Source organism: Rana temporaria, chromosome 1 (assembly GCF_905171775.1).
Source record: "Rana temporaria chromosome 1, aRanTem1.1, whole genome shotgun sequence".
In the NCBI taxonomy this organism is placed as follows: domain Eukaryota; kingdom Metazoa; phylum Chordata; class Amphibia; order Anura; family Ranidae; genus Rana; species Rana temporaria.
In genome coordinates, this window is record NC_053489.1 from 100125028 (window position 1) to 100146470 (window position 21443).

The window sequence follows — 21443 nt, forward strand, 5'->3', positions numbered from 1 at the left end:
GAAAGCTCCAGCACACAGCCCTGTTCCATGCTGTGTTAAGGGGGATGTCCCTTTCTTTTTATTCCAATCAACTCTCGGCTATGCTCAGAGTGTAAATTCAGCTCCCCGCCCTCTAATTTCTGAAAACTCAGATCAACTCTATAGATTCTGGACTTTGAACAGATGTAGAGGAGACAAGACTGCAGATAAACAGTTACATTTATGCAGGAGACTCTTGTGGACATCCCTGCATAGAGATGGATCTCAGGTAAGTATTAGGGGTGCTGAAGGGGGCTGCTGACACAGGTTTTTTTATCTTGGTGCATAGAAAAACCTGACTTTACAACCCACTTTAACACTCCAACAATAACAGCAGACGCCATGCCTATTTCAACAAATGCACCACTTTTTAGCTAAGTGGACAGATTATTTTAAACAATTTGCTGTTACATGTGTTGGCAGTCCAGATTACACAGCATAAGACACTGGGCTGAGCTCCCCTTCTATATTCCTCACTGATTCTGGATAATATAGCCCAAATTATTACCTAGCATAATAAAGCAACACAATGTCGGTTCTACTTTGTGAGAAGCAACACTGCATTCACATACAGATGGTAACACAACTTGCAGTTCTCAGGTATCGGTGTGCAGGCTCTATAGCGGGGATATGCAATTAGCGGACCCCCAGCTGTAGCAAAACTACAAGTCCCATCATGCCTCTGGCTGTCATGTTTGTGGCTGTCAGTCTTGCTATGGCTCATGGGACTTTTAGTTCTGCAACAGCTAGAGGGCTGCTAATTGCATATCCCTGCTCTATAGTAACTCATCTAGATAAAACTGGCACTGTGGATGTTGTGTTCGCACCGCTGCTGTGATTGCCACCTCATGTAGCCCAAGGGCAGAAACGCATGAGGCTGGAGTACGGTTTTAAATGGAAGAATTTTCACAGGCTAATTATATATCAGACAGGAGGCTCATATCTTATGCATTATCTTCCTTTATTAATGCTCACAGCAGAATGTATTTCTACAAAAAACTTCAATGTAAAACTTTTCCAAAACAACTACCACCCCCAGCAGTCCATACAGTCTCTTACCACGCCCCTACGGGGACCTCCATAAAAGGGGACTGCCTGAGGTGGTTCTTCCTCTTTCTTTCTGCTCATGGCAGAGCATACAGATAAGTATTTCATCTAACTTTAAGCTTGATTTGTGTATTTATTAGCCCTGATACCGAATATGGTCTCAGGTAATTTTATGGAATTTTGATTGATATGTTTAAATACTGTGGAATATTGGGGGTTTGCCTTGTATTTCCCCAATTTTGTGATTTTATACTTGTCTCCCTGATACCGGATGCCCCGGGGTCAGGTAGTGTTTTGCTGGAAATTCTGATTGTTTTATTTGGAAAATTGTGGACATGGGGAGTTCTCCCTGGTATCCCCCGATTTTGCGCTTTTTTGTCTGTTTTTTCCCTGATACCGAATGGTGTCAGGTACTTGTATTCGAGCCATGTTTGTACTTTTTACTTTACTTGCAGTCATCCTGACTTGGGCTTCCCCCTCCTTGGCGCCGGAGCGCTGCGGCTCCTCCATGAGGGGTCCGTGTTTTCCCCCTCGCTCCTTCAACAGACGCCATCTCTGGGCAACTGTCCCTCCCCTCCTTCTTCCCCACGCTCGCCTTCGCGCGTTCTGTCGGGGGGCGGGGCCTCCGTCGCGGCCACTCCCCTTCTCCTTCGCTGTCTCATCGGTGCCTCCGGGAAACACCTCGGCGTCCCTCCCCCCCCCCAATCTCTGAGCGGGTCGGGAGAGAGCGGGCCTCATCGACCGCTCTGTCCCTCAAACCCTCAGCTCAATAGGGACTCCAGAGGCCGTAGTCTCGCGAGACTTCGCCTCTGGAGTTGAAACCCTGTCAGTCTCTCCTCGCAGGCTCTCCTCCACCGCAAGCTAATCCTGCGGTGTTGGAGGCAGGAACTGTGATCTTTCTCATCTACAGTGAGCAGTGCTCCTAGCATAGTGGCTAGCACGCAGGCTTGGCAAGGCTGTTCCCCATAGACTCGTAGGTTCGAATCCCCAGGGGGGCTGCTTGCCAACGTGCAACCTAAATTGAAGAAGATCTTTTTAATACTGTCAGTAAATAAAATAATTTGAATAAATAGCTCTAGATAATCTATATTTAAATATATAAATAAATATATATATATACATATATATTCTCATTGTCTTCAATGAATGAATAAATTTAATAAATTCATCTGAATTTAAATAAATAAATAATTTAAAGAATCTAAATAAATAATTAAATAAAATAAATGTATATAATAACTAATAAATTACATAATTTATACAAGCCAGGACCTCGCTCCCCCCCTGTATCGCTACGCCAGTGTGCGGCGTGCGATGCAAGACCTAGGACGCGGGTCCTCTTGCTTTGCTCATTGTGGTGGGGAATCTCTCCCCTCACTGTACTGTCACAAACCATAAGAAATGAATACATTTAATAAATGAATAATAATACATTATATTGGTGAATAAGTGTTTTATGATTATATGACAAATATATGATGTATATTGTAGAAATATAGATCATATTATATAAATAAATGAAATATTATTAAATGAAAATATTATACTAATCATCAGTTATGTCTCTGGGAATTTTTTCCCCTGGCATGTACTCTTCTGAACAATTAAATAAATAAATACATTAATATACATAGAAATGTATAAATTATACAAATAAATAAATAAATTATACCAATAGATGATTTTATCACAGGTTTCTAAATATCTGATCGGTAGATCCGTCCGGGCTGCCCTGGCGTCGGTTATCCCAACCCGCCTGCACCCCCTACGTCCGGACCATCCGGCAACGGTTTACCGCCCCTAAGAGGGACTAGGTGTCTCCAAAACACCGCCACATTTCTGTGGCCCCCGACTCCCCGGCAGGGGAAGTAAATAACATGCCCCAGGCAGTACCCCACCAGGACTGCCAACCCACTGCTCTCCCAGACTCCGATCGACCCCGAGCCTCGGGGAGATGCACAAACAGAGGCAGCAATCCGCTAGACGGACTAGCCAGACCCATTCGTTGACTCTTCCAGAGTCGTCCGAAGCGGCTAACACCTTTTGAGTCTGAGGATGAAAATGATGAGGATAATGATGACTATTTGAGCAGTGGGCACATGTCGCTTCATGACGACGCCAACCCTGTGTACCAGGGTGGAACATTATTGGACTCTCGTGAAGAGCCATGTCGATCCGGGGGCGATTGCCATCCTCACTCCGGTGACTGGGCACCTCTACCCGAGGTGGTCCGATATATCAATACTGGACCCGGACATCGGTCGGTAAACCCCACCGAAACAAATTGAGGGCGTACTACCCCCTTCCATTGCCAGATAAGGTCGTGCACACCCCCGGGGTGGACCCCATACTCTGGAGATACCTCGCCAAACACGAGAAGTATCCCACGAAGAGCATAGAGAGGTCCTTTCGGACCATTCAGGCCAGGGTCTTAGACCTTTTTTGGTCCTATCACCACAGCCTACGCCTTACCGAACGGGCTAATGCCGCTGAACAACCGTTCGACCCAGTCCAACTCAGGAGCTAGGCTCAAGGGGCAGCTGCCTCCTGGGATGCACGAACATTACGTGTCCGACAAGACACCGCCACTCAATCTCAATGGGACTTGATCCCCAGCGGTTCCACCTAGCCGAATCAGACCCCGGTCATACCACCGAGGGCATGCTACTCGGGATCACGCTGATAAAGATATTACAAGTCGGTAGGGCTCCGGGCTTCCTCAGTAACATCTTCCTGGCCAGGTAAGGGTGGCGGTTATCGCCCTGCGATAAATCTCACCTCTGCGGTTCAGAGGGGTGAGGTTGGTTATCTACTGGACGACCTACTCTCAACAGCTCGTCCTCCTCGCCTGGCGAGCGAACACGCCTCCCGGACAACTCCCCATAGATCACGGGGATATAGCCTCTCCCCATCGCAGGGGATAGAGTTTTTTCGGGTTCTTGGTGGACACCAGCCGAGCGGTCCTTCGGCTACCCATGACCAATTGACCGCCATCTGCAAGAGGTCAGTATCTTACTGGGCAAACTACGGGTCTCCGTACGCGGATTGGCTCGCCTAGTCGGCCTGTTATCGGCGTAAATCCAGACCATTTTTCCGGCCCCCCTTCACTATCGAGCCCTCCAGAAACTCAGGGCCCTGCGTCTTCGCTAGGGGCTTCACTGTGCAGACGTAATCGCTTTGGACACAGAAGCCATTCTGGACCTACGGTGGTGGTTGCGTCAGACAGGCGATCGGACGGCAAGACCATCTTCAATTCCATGACGGACTTTGTCATAGAGTCGGATGCCAGCCGCCTCGGCGGGGTGCTCGGTGCGGTCCCTCGTCCGCTAGAGGGACTTGGCCCGCAACGGAGTCTCTGCGGCATGTCAACACGTAGAACTCCTGGCGACCTTCTTGCCGTCAGGAAGCTGTTGCCACACGAGTCCAAATACTGTGTGTCCCCGCGCATGGACAACGTAACCGCGGTCCGGTACGTCAATCGCTTGGGGGGTCCCAGATCCAGTATCCTAGCAGATCTTTCAAAGACTTCTGGCTCTATACCTGGAGCACAACATCGTTCCGGTTGCGGAATATGCCTTAGGCACTTCCAATATGATGGCGGATTGGAATTCTCGTTACCCAATCGATTCCGGCGATTGGCGCCTTCGCCGGTCAATGCTCCTGACCCTCGCTCACCTATGGGATCCTTGCTGAAAATTATGGACTATTCGTCTTTCGTCTCTCCTGCACCTTTACAACCAGAGGCAGGATCCGGAGGCGCACTCTGTGGACGCCCTCCGCCGAAACCCGGCCACAGGGGACACATTACGCGTTCCCCCGTTCTCGTTGACCCTCAGGGTCCTCCTTCACTTTACAAACATGAGAACATCAGTCGTGCGGTTCACTCTGCGGTGGCCGAAGTGACCAAGGCTTCCCTCCCTTCTGGGGATGTCGGTGGATCTCCCCGGGTTGTTTACTCGCTCCCCTCATCTCCTTGCCAGTCCGTACGGAGATCTGCACCCTCTACTCACGGCGCTCATCCTACCTCGCCCCACTTGGGTGACTTTGGGGTGCCGGTCGCGAACAGCGATTTTAAAAGTTCAGCTGGGGTTTCCTTGCTTGGGCCTGGGCCCCGGGGCTAGATCGACATCTCGATCTACCTGGGGATTCTAGTTGGTGTGATCAAGGACAGGTTGGCCTGTTCAGGCGTTTGCCTGTGGTGACCATCTATCTGACGGACTCTTTGGAATCCGGGAGGTCCTATGGCTCCCTTAACATCCATCGCTCTGCGACTCTAGCCTAACGCTCCCTTGTAGTCTTACTACCGGTGGGGAAACATCCATGGGTGTACCGACTTTGACAGGCGTTAGGTTTCAACGCACTTCACTCCACCATACGTGGGTCGGGCTTCACGACGTTGGACATAGCCAGGCGTCGGGTCTCATTTCACTGAGTCAGGTTTTTCCATCATGTGTTGGCCAGCGACGGGTCTTCCATCGGCTTTCTACCCGTTCTTCCCTGCGCATCCACAACCAGACGTGCTCCGATCTATACAGGCTTACGAGCCCTTGACGGTCCCGCTGCGATCCTCGCAATTCTCCCAATTCCTTATCTCCTACGTTAATCCTCAGGATTTCGCGGCTACGCTAGCCAGAGGGGCACGGTCGGTCATGGTTAGAGCAAGGTTCGACATAACCCCATTAGGTGCCCATCACTAAGTTCGTCACCTCGAACGGCTCCCTCTAGGACTTACGGCTAGCGGCGGTCTGGTCGTCCCGATCACTTTCCGCCAATTCTGCTTCAGACCGGAGGAACACATATCTGTATCAGTTTGTAGTTGTTCCGATTGCTATCATTTATATATACATTGTCATAGCTTTGAACTTGCATAAGATATGAGCCTCCTGTCTGATATATAATTCGAGATTTTCCTAGCTTGTGACGGAAAATATTAATTATATGAAGACAGGAGGCGAGTATCTTCCCTCCCGACCCAACCCTATCACGGTGTTGTTTCTCTCTCGTTCTAGGCTGTTGAACCGCGCATCCTGCAAGTCGGAGGCCTATACGCACCGGGAGTTGAGATTGCTGTTCCGCTTCGATCCATGGGTTTTTAGTTCATTGCGGACCAAAGATGGAGATTCCTACTGCGCTCCAGATCCGGAGTCGGGATGCCGTTGACCGAATCCGGCTACTGATACTCCGCGTACGTCCTCTCGACGGATTCTTCAGTTTGGAGGATGAGGGACTCCCGTCTTCGTGCTGATGCACAGATTCTACTTTGAGATCCCCTGTTGGGATCGGTCGTTCCTGGAACCCCGTTGGGTCACGGTCAGTGGTTAGCTGCCCCCTGGAAGCTGTTGGACGTCGACCGGCTGGTCTGGACTCCGAAGTTACACCTTTGTCCTACGTTGGTACTGTTTTTTCCTCTAGACATCATCGCATAAAGAAAGAGGAAGAACCACCTCAGGCAGTCCCCTTTTATGGAGGTCCCCGTAGGGGCGTGGTAAGAGACTGTATGGACTGCTGGGGGTGGTAGTTGTTTTGGAAAAGTTTTACATTGAAGTTTTTTGTAGAAATACATTCTGCTGTGAGCATTAATAAAGGAAGATAATGCATAAGATACTCGCCTCCTGTCTTCATATAATTAATATTTTCCGTCACAAGCTAGGAAAATCTCGAATTGTCAGCAAGAGTAGAGTGTTGGATGCAACCATAGAAACACTATGGTGCTGCGTCTTGTTGCTACAATTATAGGTCAGTGTTGGTGGTTCCAATTTCCCATGCCTTTGAATGAATATGCCCTGCATTATGTTGTACAAAGACAAAATTGGAACATTCCATAGCTCAACTGACCAACCAGATTAACCTGTCCAACAGTCTCTGTTAAAAACAGGGGTTTAGTTGGCACGCATTTTCAAACGCATGCGTAAGCTGCAAGGCCTGTTCGTGGCACCCTGTGTATGCTTGCAGTCCTAAACGCGACAACATTTTCTCCACAGTGGGAGCACACATCTATTCAATGGATAGATGAGGGGCAGATGGATCCGTCAGATTTACAGCCCAGCCTGTGTCTGATGGGGACACAATTATGCAGGGGGTTCTTATGGGGACACAAATGTGGAGGGGGGGGGCGGGCATCTGATGGACAAATATGCATCCAAATATATGAACGGGTGTGTATGACGGTAACGCAGATGTAAGGCCCTGTGCATACTGGAAGTTTAGTCCCAGTGCATTAGGTTCTGGCTTTTAGTGTGGGCGGAGGATACAGGCGCACCATCAAGCTCTACTGCCGTCAGCTCGTCAAATTCTATTTTCTGCTGCAGATTCATTTAAATAAGACTTTGTGCATTTTTCATGGGCCGAAAAAATAAATGTGACCCTCCAAGTGGAAAGTTTGGAGACCCCCCTGCACAAGACTATGACAGAAAACGCAAACACCCCAAATAAAGTGCATGGGTTTTTACTGTTCCCTACTCTGCCGAAATCTCAACTTTATTTACTGACACAGCATCCTCCCATTTAGCAATATGGTTTCACTGCCCTGGCCCTTGTAAGCAAGCAGCTGCAGTATTTGTAGCTGCTGGCTTTTACGTTATTTTTATTTTAAGGCGGGGCTGCGCTTTGATTTTTTTTCTTAATGTTTAGAAACGTCTGCCCTGTGTAAAAAGGAAGCGGAATTTTTTTTTTTTTTTTTTTTTAAACCTTCATGCTTGGAACACATGATGAGGGGGGGGGTCTCAAAACATTTTGAGCCTTTACAACCACTTTAAAGTGTAATTCCAGTTAAAAATGAAACACGCTTTATACACACTTCTATATAATAAAACTTTTTATAATCCATTATTGAATAAAGTCCAAGACCCTTTTCACACTGGGGCGTTGCAGACATTGGCAGTGAAGCGGCGCTAGTTTTTAGCAGCGCTTTACTGCTGTTATAGCGGTGCAATTTGACCGCTAGCAGGGCACATTTAACCCTTTCTTCGGCCGCTAGCGGAGGGCCGCCAATTTGTTTTCCCCAAGTCAGCAGCTGCAGTATTTGTAGCTGCTGACTTGGGGAAAAAAAAACACTTGCCTGTCCAGGGCGCGCAATGTCTGCACCTGAGGCCGACCAGTCCATCGGTCCTTGGATGCTGCCACCGCCATATTTGGTAGGGGAATCTAAATCCACAAAAAAATTAATGGTCCCTGCTGTCTTCTGGGACCCGTGTGTCTCCCAGAACATGGGGGTGGTGTGGTGTAGATACCCGCAGATCCTACCCCCCCCCATGAAAGGTGCCCAATGTGACACTGGAGGAGGGATGGGATCCGGACAGCAGAAGTTCCACTTTTGTGTCGGCCTCCCCTTTTAAGTACTCTGCAGGCATTTCCACAGTGTTGCCTATTAATTTGGGAGCGGCATATACACCGCTCCCGCACCGCCCCAAAGATGCTGCTTACATGACTTTTTTTTTTTTTCTCACCCCTGTCCTGCAAGCGCACTGCCCCAGTGTGAAAGCACTCAGGCATCCACACTGGGGTAGCTTGAGAGGTGCTTTTCAGGCGCCTTACATGTGTTAAAACGCCAGTAAAGCGCCCCGGTGTGAAGGGCGTCTAATATAGAAATTTTGCATTTCTCATGCACCCGAATGTGGCTTTAAACGGGCACTTCCTGGTACCATTGTTGATGTCTAAGGGGCACACTCAAGTGTTCACACGGAGCTTCGGGGGGGGGGGGGGGTGAAGATGGGGATTATTGGGGTGCTGGAGAGAAGGGATGACAAAACTGGAACCGATCCCTCTGACTCCCTGGAACGACTACAGCCAGTGAGGAAGAGAAACCAGCAATGTTGAGGGGTGTTGACCCTTTGAGGACCAAGGGACGTATTTGTCCCATGTTTTTAATTGCCCGTATCATTTGATTAAGAACATTAAAAAAAATAAAAAAATTTGTGTTTTGTTTGAGTCAAAATATTATCGCTGGATGCAGGTATTGGAAGAGATCCCCCTGCAGAAGAGCCAGTGAGGGGCGCATCTGCTGTGCTGTGGGGGGGGGGGGGGGGTGTTTGTGGAGCCCAGTGTTGTAACTCATTTTGGAACGGAGCTTTCGGGATTTCAATGAGATCTTATGGTTGGGAGAGAATGCTTTTTGTTCTGTTGTGAAATTGTATGTATCTGTAGTGACAGGTGCACACCAAGGCAACCTATGGAGCTCTGTTTTGATGTTAAGACATTCAGAAGCTTTTAGAACAAGCTTTAACTTGTCCTTTAACCTAAATAGGACTGCAGAATTATTGCTAGAGTTTGAATTTGCGCAGGAAATGAGAACCAGCTCGTCTTTATAGGTATCCCGGCCTGAACTGTGGCACTCTTCTAACCAAACGGGCTGAGATGTTCAGTTCCACAGTTTGGAGAGTGTGTGTGTGTGTGTGTGTGTGTGTGTGTGTGTGTGTGTGTGTGTGTGTGTGTGTTTGTTTTTTCCTTCCTCTTAGCGGAAAGTAACATAAGTAGACCAGCTTCTTGTCCATTTAGTATCCTGTGTTTGAGTTGGTGAGATTTTGAATGTCCGTCAGCACTTTGTAAATGTAAGACATTTCAGTGGGTGGAAAATGCTTACATGGCACTGTATGTTTCCAGGAGGTCTTCTATGGAGTGTAACATTTCATTGAATGCTCCAGTAGCTACTTAAAAGGGACTTCAGCTTAAAAATTACAACAAAAGCCCCTTTAGAATTGTTTAGTAATGAGAGACTACAGATCGATACTTTTTTATCTTTGTTTTTATCACCATTCTTCTAATAATGGCTCTTTTTCACTAAGTGCAGATGAATCGATTGCCCTTTTACTTCCAGGCAGTGCTCCAGGAACTCTTGGTCTGCCTCCTGGAACGTGTGACAGTATATATCATTTAAGGGGAAAGGAACAAACTGGTGACGTAGCCTTTCCAGGATGCATATGTATGGCCCAGGTTACATCCATTTCTCACTCAGCCAGGACGTGGGAAAATGGTTATTGTAGGTAACAGCAAAAAAGCTTAAATGTAAGTTCTCGCATCAACATGCAGAGCTGCATGCTGGTGTGTGTAATATGTCTGTCTCAATAGTGCCTGAATGTGAAAGCCCTAGTGCGTTCACACTGGGGTGGCGTGCTTGCAGGAAGTTGGAAAGTCCTGCAAGCAGCATCTTGGGAACGGTGTATACAGCGCCCTGCCCATTGAAATGAATGGGCAGTGCTTCTGAGGTGCCTGAAAAGCGCTTCAGAAGTGCAGCAACAGGAGCCGTTTTAACCCCTCCTTTGGCTGCTAGCAGGGGGGTAAAAAGCGCTGTGGGCCCCAGTGTGAAAGTTGCCTTGAATTCTAGGCATGGATATTTTTACATGGTTAAAGGGGATGTTCCACTCATTAGTTTTAATTTGGCAGCTACAAAAAGTGTAGCTGCTGCTGACTTTTAATAGCCACTCGCCTGTCCCGCGATCCAACAGGGTACTCATCACAGCAGTGTCCTCCCTCAGCGTCTCTAAAATGGGCACCCAGCTGTGAGGGCTTGTGGCTTCACAGCAGGGTGCCCACTGTACATGCGTAAGTGGTCTGTGACTAGCCACTAAAGTCTTTTATGACCTGTCCATATGTCCCAGAAGACTTTGGCAGCAGAAACTCTGCCTCCCGATCACCTAGACGACCAGAACGGATGTTTTTACGGGATCCTGAGCACTGTTGGCATAAGTGATTGGATATTGGAAGAGAGTACATAGAAAAATAATACTTCATTCGCATCAGACACGGATGAGAACTTTCAGGAGGCCCCTTGAATATAACGTTTTTTTTGCTATAAATTGTTTACAATAACATTTGTGCCATGGAAACATATATATTTTTCTGCTTGTGAATAACTTTCATCTAGTAATTTTAATTTGTAGACAGTGAGGCTGATTTAGAATAAAAGTTTCACCCAAAATTCACTTTAATTACCCAATTGTGTAAAATGGGTGTTTCGACCTGTGGCCTTTAGAGCTCTGTGGCCCCTCGACCTCAACGTAGGCGTTTTGGTGAACTTTCAGAAAGTGCACCACACCTTCAAGATATAATGGAAGTCTATGGCAAAGCGCAGGAAAGCCACAGGTGATGGTAGCCTCAGGACAGTAAGGGCGTTTGCGGGTGGTTTTTACTGCTGTCAGGGTTTTTAAAGCGCCGCATGCTCGCACGCAGAAGCAAACACATAGGTAGTGTCTGCATATGTAAACTGTTTGTACCATACTTGGTTTTCCTGTGAAAATTATAGCGAGAGCAATAATTCTAGCACTAGACTTCCTCTTAAGCTGGAAACCTGTGGGGGGGGGAATAAAAAATGTCAAAGTGTTGCCTATGGAGATTTTTAAGTACCAAAGTTTGGTGCGATTTTTAGATTTTACCAAAAAATGGTATGTTCCAAAAAAATTGCATTTGAAAAAAATCCCTGCACAAATAGTGTGACATAAATTGCAACGGCAACCATTTTTTTTATTCTCTAGGGTCTCTGCTAAAAAAAAAAATAATACGTTTTGGGGTTCTGAGTAATTTTCTAGCAAAAAAATTTAAGTTTTTTTTTTTTTTTTTTTTTAACATGTAGGAGAGCATGTTTGTCAGAATTGGCCTGGGTGCAAAGTAGTTAAGTGGCCCTTACTCTTCAAAAGGTTGGTGTAAAACAAATGTTACTGTTTTTAATACCCAATCCTGTGCAGGTGAAATTAAGTGAACACTTCTACAATTTTGAATGAAGGTTTTCAAGTCGTTTAGCTGATCGACCTCTGTAGAGTATAGGCTCATCTTGGCACTTTCATGTACTCCATATATTTTCCTCTCCATTCATCTCCTATTATTTTATGTATGTTTACTTTGGGTTGGTGCTTCGTTTCATTTCCATAGGTACAATTTGCACAGAATTGTGTGTCTTTTTTATCTGTTGCTCGCTACTGCCTAGGAGAACTGTAACCATAAGCCATAAGTATACCTTTTTTGATTCTTCTAAGCGAGGTGGAGATTTCGTACATTGTTTAATGGTTTGTACAAGCCGCTTGGAAAAGCACTGCTATTGTCTTGTACCCATGAATACAATGCTGTAATGGATAACAAGCCTTCGATAGCTTGACACCATGCCCTCATTGTGACTTCAAAAGAAGGGCATTGTGCCAGTGTTGTAAACAGAATTCAGTCTTTCACGCTTTGTTAATTTCAGCGTTGGATTGTGTACTGTGGGTGCAAGTAGAGGTTAAAGGAATGTAGAAATAACAAATCTTGCTGGACTTTGAACTTGGGAGGTGTGTGTGTGGGGGGGGGAAATCAAAATGATTGGATAATCATGAGCACTGCATCCCTTGGAACACACACACACACACACACACACACACACACACACACACACACACACACACACACACACACACACACACACACCCTGAAATAATCCTGCCCCAGCATTCTCAATGTGAAAGCCCAAGGGCTTTCACACTGAGGCGATGCATACAGCATCTTTGGAGTGGTAAAGGAGCGTGTGTGTGTGTGTGTGTGTGTGTATACCGCTCCTTCTCATTGAAATCAATGGGACAGCACGGCTGTAGCCGCGGTTTGCGGGCGGTATTAACCCTTTTTCAGCCTCTAGCGTGGGTTAAAACCGCACCGCTAGTGGCCGAATATCGCGGTAAATACGACGGGATAGCGCTTTCACACTGGGGCTTTTTTTCAGGCGCTTTGGCGTTTAAAAAAAAAAAGCAGCTGAAAAGTTTCATCTGCAATCCCAATGTAAAAAACCGAGTGCTTTCACACTGTCAGCGCCCGAAAAACGCTCACACTGGGGCGTTTTTCAGGTGCTTTGGCGTTAAAGTGCTGCAGAGAAGCTGCTTGCAGGACTTTTTTGACCCCCTGCCGGCGCAGCACTTGGGCTTTAACATTGGGTTTGCAGATGCAGCTTCTTTCAGGCAAGGGTTTTTTTTTTTTTTTTTTTTTTTTTTTTTTTTAATGCACCTGAAAAATGCCCCAGTGTGAAAGGGGTCTTAAGGTTTGACCTCCATATTGTATGGTATTGGTAAATCTGTAGACAAAAATCTGCAGAAAATCTAATGGTCTTAGTTTACCTTTTTTTTTTTTTTTGGGCAGAATTTCACTTTTCATAATGGAAGCTTTTTCTAATGTCTCTTCTGCCCAAACCAACCCGATGTGCTTATCTTTCACTTATCTAGTCTGACCGCTTTGAGCCTAGGTTCACGTATATGCAATGCGAGAACCAGCGTGACTCCAGAGCTGGGTCCTGCATCACATCTCTGCCCTTCGTGAACCGCTGCGGGTGTCAAAATATTAATGACACCCGCAGATCAGTTCACAGATCGCAGTGCGAACTGTAAACTCGCACAGGAATCAAATCACGTGGGTGAGAACATCCATGCAAATCCGATTTTAGTGTGGCCAGGGGGGGGGGGGGGGCGAGAGAAAGAGAAGAGTCCCTGCACTATACCCACCAGGCACCCACTTTCTTCTCTATTTTAAGGTGGTCATATATTGTACAAACTGATAATCTCCTTTTTAGATCTACCATCAATTTATGTAGTACAAGGGCCTACCTGTTATAATACAAAATGGATTGTTTGGGTGGATTCCCCTATTCCATAGTTTTGCTAAATCTAAGGGAACGTGTACAATCTGATTGCGAAATGTATCGCTAGCTTTATACAAGTACATGAGCGGGAGACATTCAACTGTCAAAGTTCTTATAACCCAACTCGGGGAATGGGAGGGTGTGAACACACCAATGTCACTCTTAGGCCCCATTCACACCTAGCATAGTTCTCACTAGTGCAAAATGCATGTGGGTTTTATCGCATGACGAGATTGGCTCTCTACGGAGCCGATTCGCATATCTCCAGAGCACATAGGTCCTGTGCGTCTGCCTCAGAGCTGAATTAAGCCAAAAATTTGACCCCGATTTGTCCCTGAAACTGACAACGGGGACCCCAGCTGCGAGTGGCATCCATCAGGTTTGTGAGCCCAGCCTTTTTTTTTTTTTTTTCATATTTATTTTTTTCTGACGCCCATAGGACAGCCCATGGATTTCGATTGGCTGCCCTACACTCTACAAACGTGTCAAAATAGCTCATGGGGTGTTTTAACTCGCCCCTTAATTATGAAGATTTTTTTTTTTACAAGTGCGGTTTATTTCCTTAAAGCGGAGCTCCAGCTTAAAGAAATGAGCAGCAATTTTCGTGTGTGTCTCTGTGTGTGTGTCTCTGTGTGTGTGTGTGTGTGTGTGTGTGTGTGTGTGTGTGTGTGTGTGTTTTTTTTTGTTCTAAACCATGGTTAAAATTCAAAGGAGATGGTGTATACTAAAATGTACCGTCCAAGTTTATTAGAAATCGGATGCACAATATAAATTGTGGAATAAACAATTTCCAAGTGCTTTGAGTTTTTTGTAGGGAGCGAGAGCAATGTGACAGTGTGTGGCATAAAATGTATGTAACCATTTTCCTTTTACAGCTAGAAGAACATTTTTAAGTTCCTGCATAAAGCTGCTTGCAGATCTAATGTAAAATTGATGAGGTCAAATTTTTTGTTTCATTTCAGCCGCATGAATTTGATGAATGCCGTTTTGATATCAGCGTTAATGACAGCGTCTGGTACCTGCGTGCTCAGGATCCAGATCACAGACGGCGCTGGATAGATTCCATTGAACAGCACAAGGTAAAAACTTACATTTCTCTTGTTTCCACCTTGATGTACAGCTGAGGAATATGTCCAAGGTGCACTATAAAATTCTTTCTTGAAGTTCAATATGTGACCCAGCCAACACCTGTAGAAAGTTTTATTTGAGAACAGGCAACATGTATTGAAGGACATATATATTAAATATGTTTCTTCGTTTTGGCCTTTAGTCCCGGTTCACACTGAGGTGACTTGGCCGCCTGACAAGTCGAGCTCCATGCAGTGCAATGGAACTCTTCTAATCTGAGTGACTCAAGTGGCTCCGACTTGGAAAAAGGTTCCTGTACTACTTGGGGTAGAAAGAAATCGTTTGCAAGTTGTGCTGTGTGACTTCAGAGTTGGATGCTTTTGAAGCCACCCAGTGTGAACCAGCGCTTTGTTAAAGGCTTTTTTATTATTATTAAATAACAAGCATGCCATACATGCTGTTTAATGGTTTTGCAAAAAAAAGCAGCCCTGGACCTTCTTTTCTCAGGTCCCCTGCTGGTGTTTCTTGCCCCCTCACTCCTGCCTAGTGCAACCATAGCCTGCCTGTGATTGACAGTGGCGTGAGCAAATGGCTGCTGTCTCAGTCAATGGATAGGAAAAGCTGATGCTCCCGTGCACATCACTGAAACAAGATGGGGACCAGGTATTGGGGGGGGGGGGCAGAAAGGTAATCCTTGAGCCCTAAACACTTTAAGAATCGTATGAAAAGTACTGACTTAAAGCTAAGCGGAGGCACCCCCCCTCCCTTACCTTTATCATGTGACAATGCTTAACTCAGCCATGTTGCCCTGAACGGTTTAGAAATGACTTTCTCCAGTCAGAAAGTGTTAAACATTCTCTAGTAATCCATAATGCTTGCTTTGTTAGTCTTATAGATTTCTGAGTTGGCTTTATGTTGTCCCTTTCTACTGTGTATACCTTCTTTGTTACTGTTGCCCGTTATGGTCTGTTTTCACATTAACTGGTCCAAGACAGTTGGATAATGCCCATGATATGTTGCAGTACCTCCAGTGATATCGCAAGCGTGTATATACAGCTATGGCATGTTTTAAAGTGGTTCCAAAAGCTGTGTGTGATAGATATAAATTTAGCTCTATCTCTCATTATGTATATGTCACTCATACCTGACAAAGATCTTGATTCGGCTATGTGCATGAGGGCAGCTACCGGTAACTATTAAAACCCTTCAGGAAACTGACCGTTTTTTGTCCATTGTCCAAAAACTAAATTTTAAAGGGAGAGGCCTTAAGATGTTCCAAACTACTTGATAGAAACCAGTAGCTGCCAATACCAATCCCTGTTGTGCACCCATTTTTGTATTCCCTGTATGTTCTGAAGCGGATATTTATAACTTGGGTGCTTACAACTTTCAGTGACCCTGCCTCTGAATTCACATGACGCATCACACCCAGATGAGTGACCCAAAAAGCGTGATTGCCAATGTTTTATAACACATGACCAGCAAATTGAGTTTGTAGGAGATGAGCCTAATTATCGGTTTTGCATCTTCTGAATTAAATTTTAAAAAAAGAAACTCGGTCAGTGTGTTCAGATTTCCTTTATTTAACAAAGCTGTAAACCTTTCTGTAATGGAATGTCATTTCATTTAGGGTCTTTTGCTAGCTCCACCATGGATAGGTTTTACATGTGTAGTATATTTAGAAATCATATGTGCAAAAAACTGCATCTCCCTCCCAAAGTCCTGTTGTGTTTCATTAAAAATTGAACAGTTTGTTTGGAAATGATTTTGCATGCAGGCCATTTTTGTTGCGTTGTTATTGATTTTTCTTGGTAAGCACAATAGCTGCCTTATAATGCCTCCATTCATTTTGTAAGTAGTTTTTTAAGGCTGTGTAGATCTCTGGCCTCCGTGTTGTGCATTGGGTGATGGCGAAAGCTGCATAAAACGGCACTTTGTGTTGCAGGCCTGTAGCGATGATTATTTGTTCTACCTGTTGCCAGCTACTGGTTTTAAAGGCATTGCAAGAGAGCCAGTGGTTTTCACTGGATGTATTTCGTTTTTGATTCTGGAATTGGGACCGCAAGTGGCATTAGGGGTCTGTAGTGTTGGGCCCCTATTCGGTGAATAGTACTTTTCCTCTGCTCACTCACCAGGCTGGCTGGTAGTAGTTGGACACCTTAACCTGGGTTTGTTCTGTAACTTTGAAGACCTTTTTGTACCTTATCCAAGCCACTACTAAAGTTTGAATGAGATTTGGAAACCTACCCCAGCATTTATATTCACACAAGTGGCACAAACACTTTAAAGTAGACCTTCACTTAAAAGTGGAAGTACCACTTCTGCCTCTTCACCCCCCACCCCTGGTAGTGGGTAAAATTTTTTTTAGACGTGTTTCCAATTCTCACCAAGGCGAGAGTTCTATAAGCTTGGGCCACCCACCCTCAACCTCCTGGGATATGTCACACAGTGAAGATCGTGAAGGGATCACCGCTCCAGGTGGATGTATGGAAATGGCACTCTCCTCAAGGTGGAGGCAACAGGTGCAGGCTAAGCATGTAGCAATTAGAAGAGGGAAGGTCTGGACAGCCGCACTCCAATTAAAATGATAAAGCTGACGCGTTTCACACAACAGTGCTTAGTCATAGCTATGACTAAGCATTGAGTGAAACGCGTCTTTTTTTTTTTTTTGTTTGTTTTTTTTTATCCTGTACCCTGCTGTGGTTTGTACTTTTGTCATTTTTGCACAATGAAGGTGTTTTTATTGGAGTGCGGCTGTCCAGACCTGCCAGAATCGCCCAGCTCTGGGAAGAAGTTTCCCGTACCAGGTGTCACTTTTTAGACTTGATGTACACGGGATGTTTTACAACCTCTCCTGAATGATTTACCTTGACGTATGGTAACCAGTGTTTACAAAGGTCCCTTTTTGCTGTGTTTACATTCCGCGTTTTATCTTTAGAAGGGTTGTGTGTGTGTGTGTGTGTGTGTGTGTGTGTGTGTCCCCCCTTTTCAAATGGTCAAAAATTCAACGGCTGTAAACTAAGTGCGCATTACTGCATTTACAAGCTGTTACAGGCGTTTAGCGTTTCACATGCCTCTGACTAGGGATGTCCCGATACCGAGCATTTCCCCGAGTACTTGTACTCGGGGAAATGCTCCCGATGCTTCACCCGATACTCGTGCCGGAAGGCAGGGGAGTTGCAAATCTTCTCTCCCCCATGGTCAGTGTTGTCTCCCCCCCCCCCCCCCCCCCTGCTGTTGACTTCCCCTGTCCGTGCTGCTCTCACCTCCCCCCGTCCGTCCGTGCCGTTCTCTCCTCCCCTTCCCCCTCCCATGCAGTTCTCTTTCCGTCCGTCCCGTTCTCTCTTCCCCCTGTCCGTCCGTGCAGATCTCTCTGTCCGTGCAGATCTCTCTCCATCCATCCCCCCCTCAATCTGTCAGGGGGGAGAGCGGAGGTAGGAGCCGCTAAGCCCGGCTCCTACTTTTTCCAAATGAACAGAGTCGGTTGTCACCGACTCTGTTCATTCATATAACTGAGCATTGTAACTTCCTGTGTTTACGATGCTTCAGTTTATGAATGGAGGAGCTTCCCTCCATTCATTTCAACTGAGGCTGCTGAGAAAGAGACTGGGGAATCTGTTTCCTTAGTCCCTTTCTCTGTCTTAAAGGGGAGATGCCAGAGTCTAAGACCCCTGAAATCTCACCAAAACCCCCCAACAGGGCTGATTAAAATTAAAATAAAAAATTGCAATAAATATAAAAAAAAAAAAAAAATGTAAAAAAAAAAAAAAAAAAAACACAGACAATTCACCCCCCCCCCTAAAAAAAATAGTAAAAAAAAAAAAGAAAATACCTCCACTGTCACATGACATTAAAAAAAGTATCGGTATTCGGTATCAGCGAGTGCTTGGAAAAAAGTATCGGTACTTGTACTCGGTCCTAAAAAAGTGGTATCAGGACAACCCTACCTCTGACCATTCATCCTGGACAATTTCTTTTCTTTCCAAAAAATGCTTCTAAACTCGACTGCCTAGAAACTACTATAAACGACCCAGTGTACATATACCGATAAGATAACATTGAGGAGAGTTCAAGGGCATCTGAAAAGAACGCCCAGCTGATCCTAAATGTCTGTTTACCAGCAGCAGTGTATTTGAGGCCTAAAGGCCCGTACACACGATCGGATATTCCGACAACAAATGTGTGATGGAAGGGTTTTGTCGGATAATCCGACCGTCTGTATGCTCCATCGGACAATTGTCAGAATTTCCAACAACAAATGTTGGTTAGCCATGCTCTCAAATTGTCTGACAACAAATGTGTTCCGTCAAATTATCCGATCGTGTGTACACAAGTCCGTCGGACTAAAATCCCAAAGTACAAACACGCATGCTAACCATCAGACAACATTAGCAGAAGTTGCCCAAAGGGTGGTGCTAAAGAGCTGAAAAACCATGTTTCATGTATGTTGGCTGAACAAGTTCTGCTGTCTGTATGCAGAATAAGTTCACAGCCAACACCCTTCGGACAAAATTCCACGGATTTGTCCGATCGTGTGTACAAGGCTTTAAAATCGGCATGGCGGTGTGGGGCTCCACCCACACGCTCTCCTTTTATCATACTACTGCAACACTGTGGAGCTTCGTGCTCGTTCATACTGTCAGTTTATCTGCTTGTCCATACAGGATGTAGGAAGTGTTCTCATGTATGGGTGAGAACTCGTAAAGTCCTTGTTCCATTTGTAATAAAATATTAAAGCGCGTTTACTTGATAAGCGTTATAATAAGCTGCACTTTTATTTCAAGCTTAATACTTTTATATACGCCAATTTCTTTTTTTTTTTTATTTTTTTTTTTTTTACAGTGCCTTCTAAATTTCCAGAAATTGTACATTTCTACTTGTATGTGAAGACTCGGCTGTCACTCTTTATGGAAATGGTTAACATGCCGTTCTCTAGTTTAGTGTTTCTCAACTCCAGTCCTTAAGGTGCCCCAACGGGTCATGTTTTCAGGCTTCCCATCATTTTGCACAGGTGATTTGATCCGTTTCACGGCCTTGGTAATTACCACAGCTGTTTTCATCTGAGGGAAATCCTGAAAACATGACCTGTTGGGGCGCCTTGAGGACTGGAGTTGAGAAACACTGCTCTAGTTGATATTTTTGTGGCTAATGCGGTGTTAACACTGAAGGAGAGTGACCTTTTTTTTTTTTTTTTATTATTGATACCAGTTGCCAAGCATAAAAGGCTGCAGACAAGGGTTCTTTGCATGCTGAGATGCCAGTGAATTGACACGCATTGAGTACAAGATGTTTGACGGAACAATTGCCGACTTTCCTCCTGGAAACATATTTAGATCATTGTGCTTTCATGCTGTTTTCTATTTATGAGCGTGGTGTAAACCCATGTGTAAAAGAGCATTCTTTTGGCTCCCTTCCCAAAGCTTTGCAAACTGGATGAGCCGCATAGTCTGGTGCGGATTAGTGAGATGAGAATAAACAGTTCTTATTAAAAAATAAATGATTTAGTCTGAGCACAATGGGATTCATAGAGAAAATAATATATATTGGGGGCATGCTTAAGCTTATCAGCAGTCAGACTTTACTCCTATTTACTGGATCATTCTGTATCTGGATAATTGGCTTCTATCCTTTTGTTAATGGCTAGGAAAATCTACATTTCTACTCCGTATTTTTTTTAAGCATGTTTGAGCAACGTTCATTGTCAAATATGTTAATATTTCTCGTGCTCATCAGATTTGTAGATTAAGTGGCTCTGAACTCAAAAAGCGAAGTTTGTTATAGGAGATTTTTATGTCGAGGAGTAGTCTGGCAAATGTATTTAGAATTCCTTATAAAACTTGTGTGTGTGTGTGTGTGTGTGTTCCAGCATCACGTCCAAACGGCTAAAGATATTAACATGAAACTTGGCACACATGTTACTTATATGTCAGCAACAAACATAGGATAGGTGGTTTAACCCTTACCCACCCCCATTTGCCATGGTCGGGGTTTTTCTTTAAAGTCCCATTCAACTCTATGGGAAATACATGTTACTTCAAAACTTCCAAACGGCTGTAGATATTTCGATAACACTTGGTCACATGTTACTTATATGTCCACTTAAACTATAGGATAGTTAATTTATCCCTTAACTACCCCCATTTGTGAGGGTCGGGGTTTTTGTTTAAAGTCCCATGCAAATCAATGGGAAATGTATGTTCCCACATAACTTCTGTACGCCTGGAGATATTTCAATAATACCTGGTACACATATTACTTATATGCCAAATAAAAATATATGACAGTTAATTAACCCTTACCTACACCCTTATATAAAAGATGGGTATATTTATATTACTATGATTTTCCTCCCCAAAAGGTTAAGATAGGAAGACCGGGCAACGCCGGGTATTCAGCTAGTAATAATAATTTAAAAAAAACCTGAAGCTCATGATGGAAATGATATCCTGAGATTGGTAAGCCTGGATAACACCTTGCAGTTTAGGTAGGCGGTCTTGTATACACGATAGATTTTTTTTTTTTTTCCATGCTTTTTTATGTGTACTTTTGATATTGTTTCTCTGTTTATGTGCCTTTTTTTTTTATGAAACTACAGTAATGTTGCAGGTAGGAATTTTGTTTTATTTACATTGCAAACTAAAAGGACTTGTATGAATGGGCTCTTAAAGAGGTTTTGTAAACCTCAGAAAAAAGCAAAACTGCAAGACAAAGGCATAATGAGCTAGAA

General features: G+C 44.8%; 1 protein-coding gene across 2 annotated transcripts in view; it reads left to right on the forward strand.

Annotated features, from left to right (window-relative positions):
* Nucleotides 1-21443, forward strand: part of CERT1 (ceramide transporter 1) — a 108367-nt gene that overhangs the window by 28650 nt on the left and 58274 nt on the right. For both annotated transcript variants that reach the window (XM_040341267.1, XM_040341276.1), the window contains exon 3: nt 14611-14727. In XM_040341267.1, the coding sequence (XP_040197201.1) occupies nt 14611-14727 (117 nt within the window). The remainder of the gene's footprint in view (nt 1-14610; nt 14728-21443) is intronic.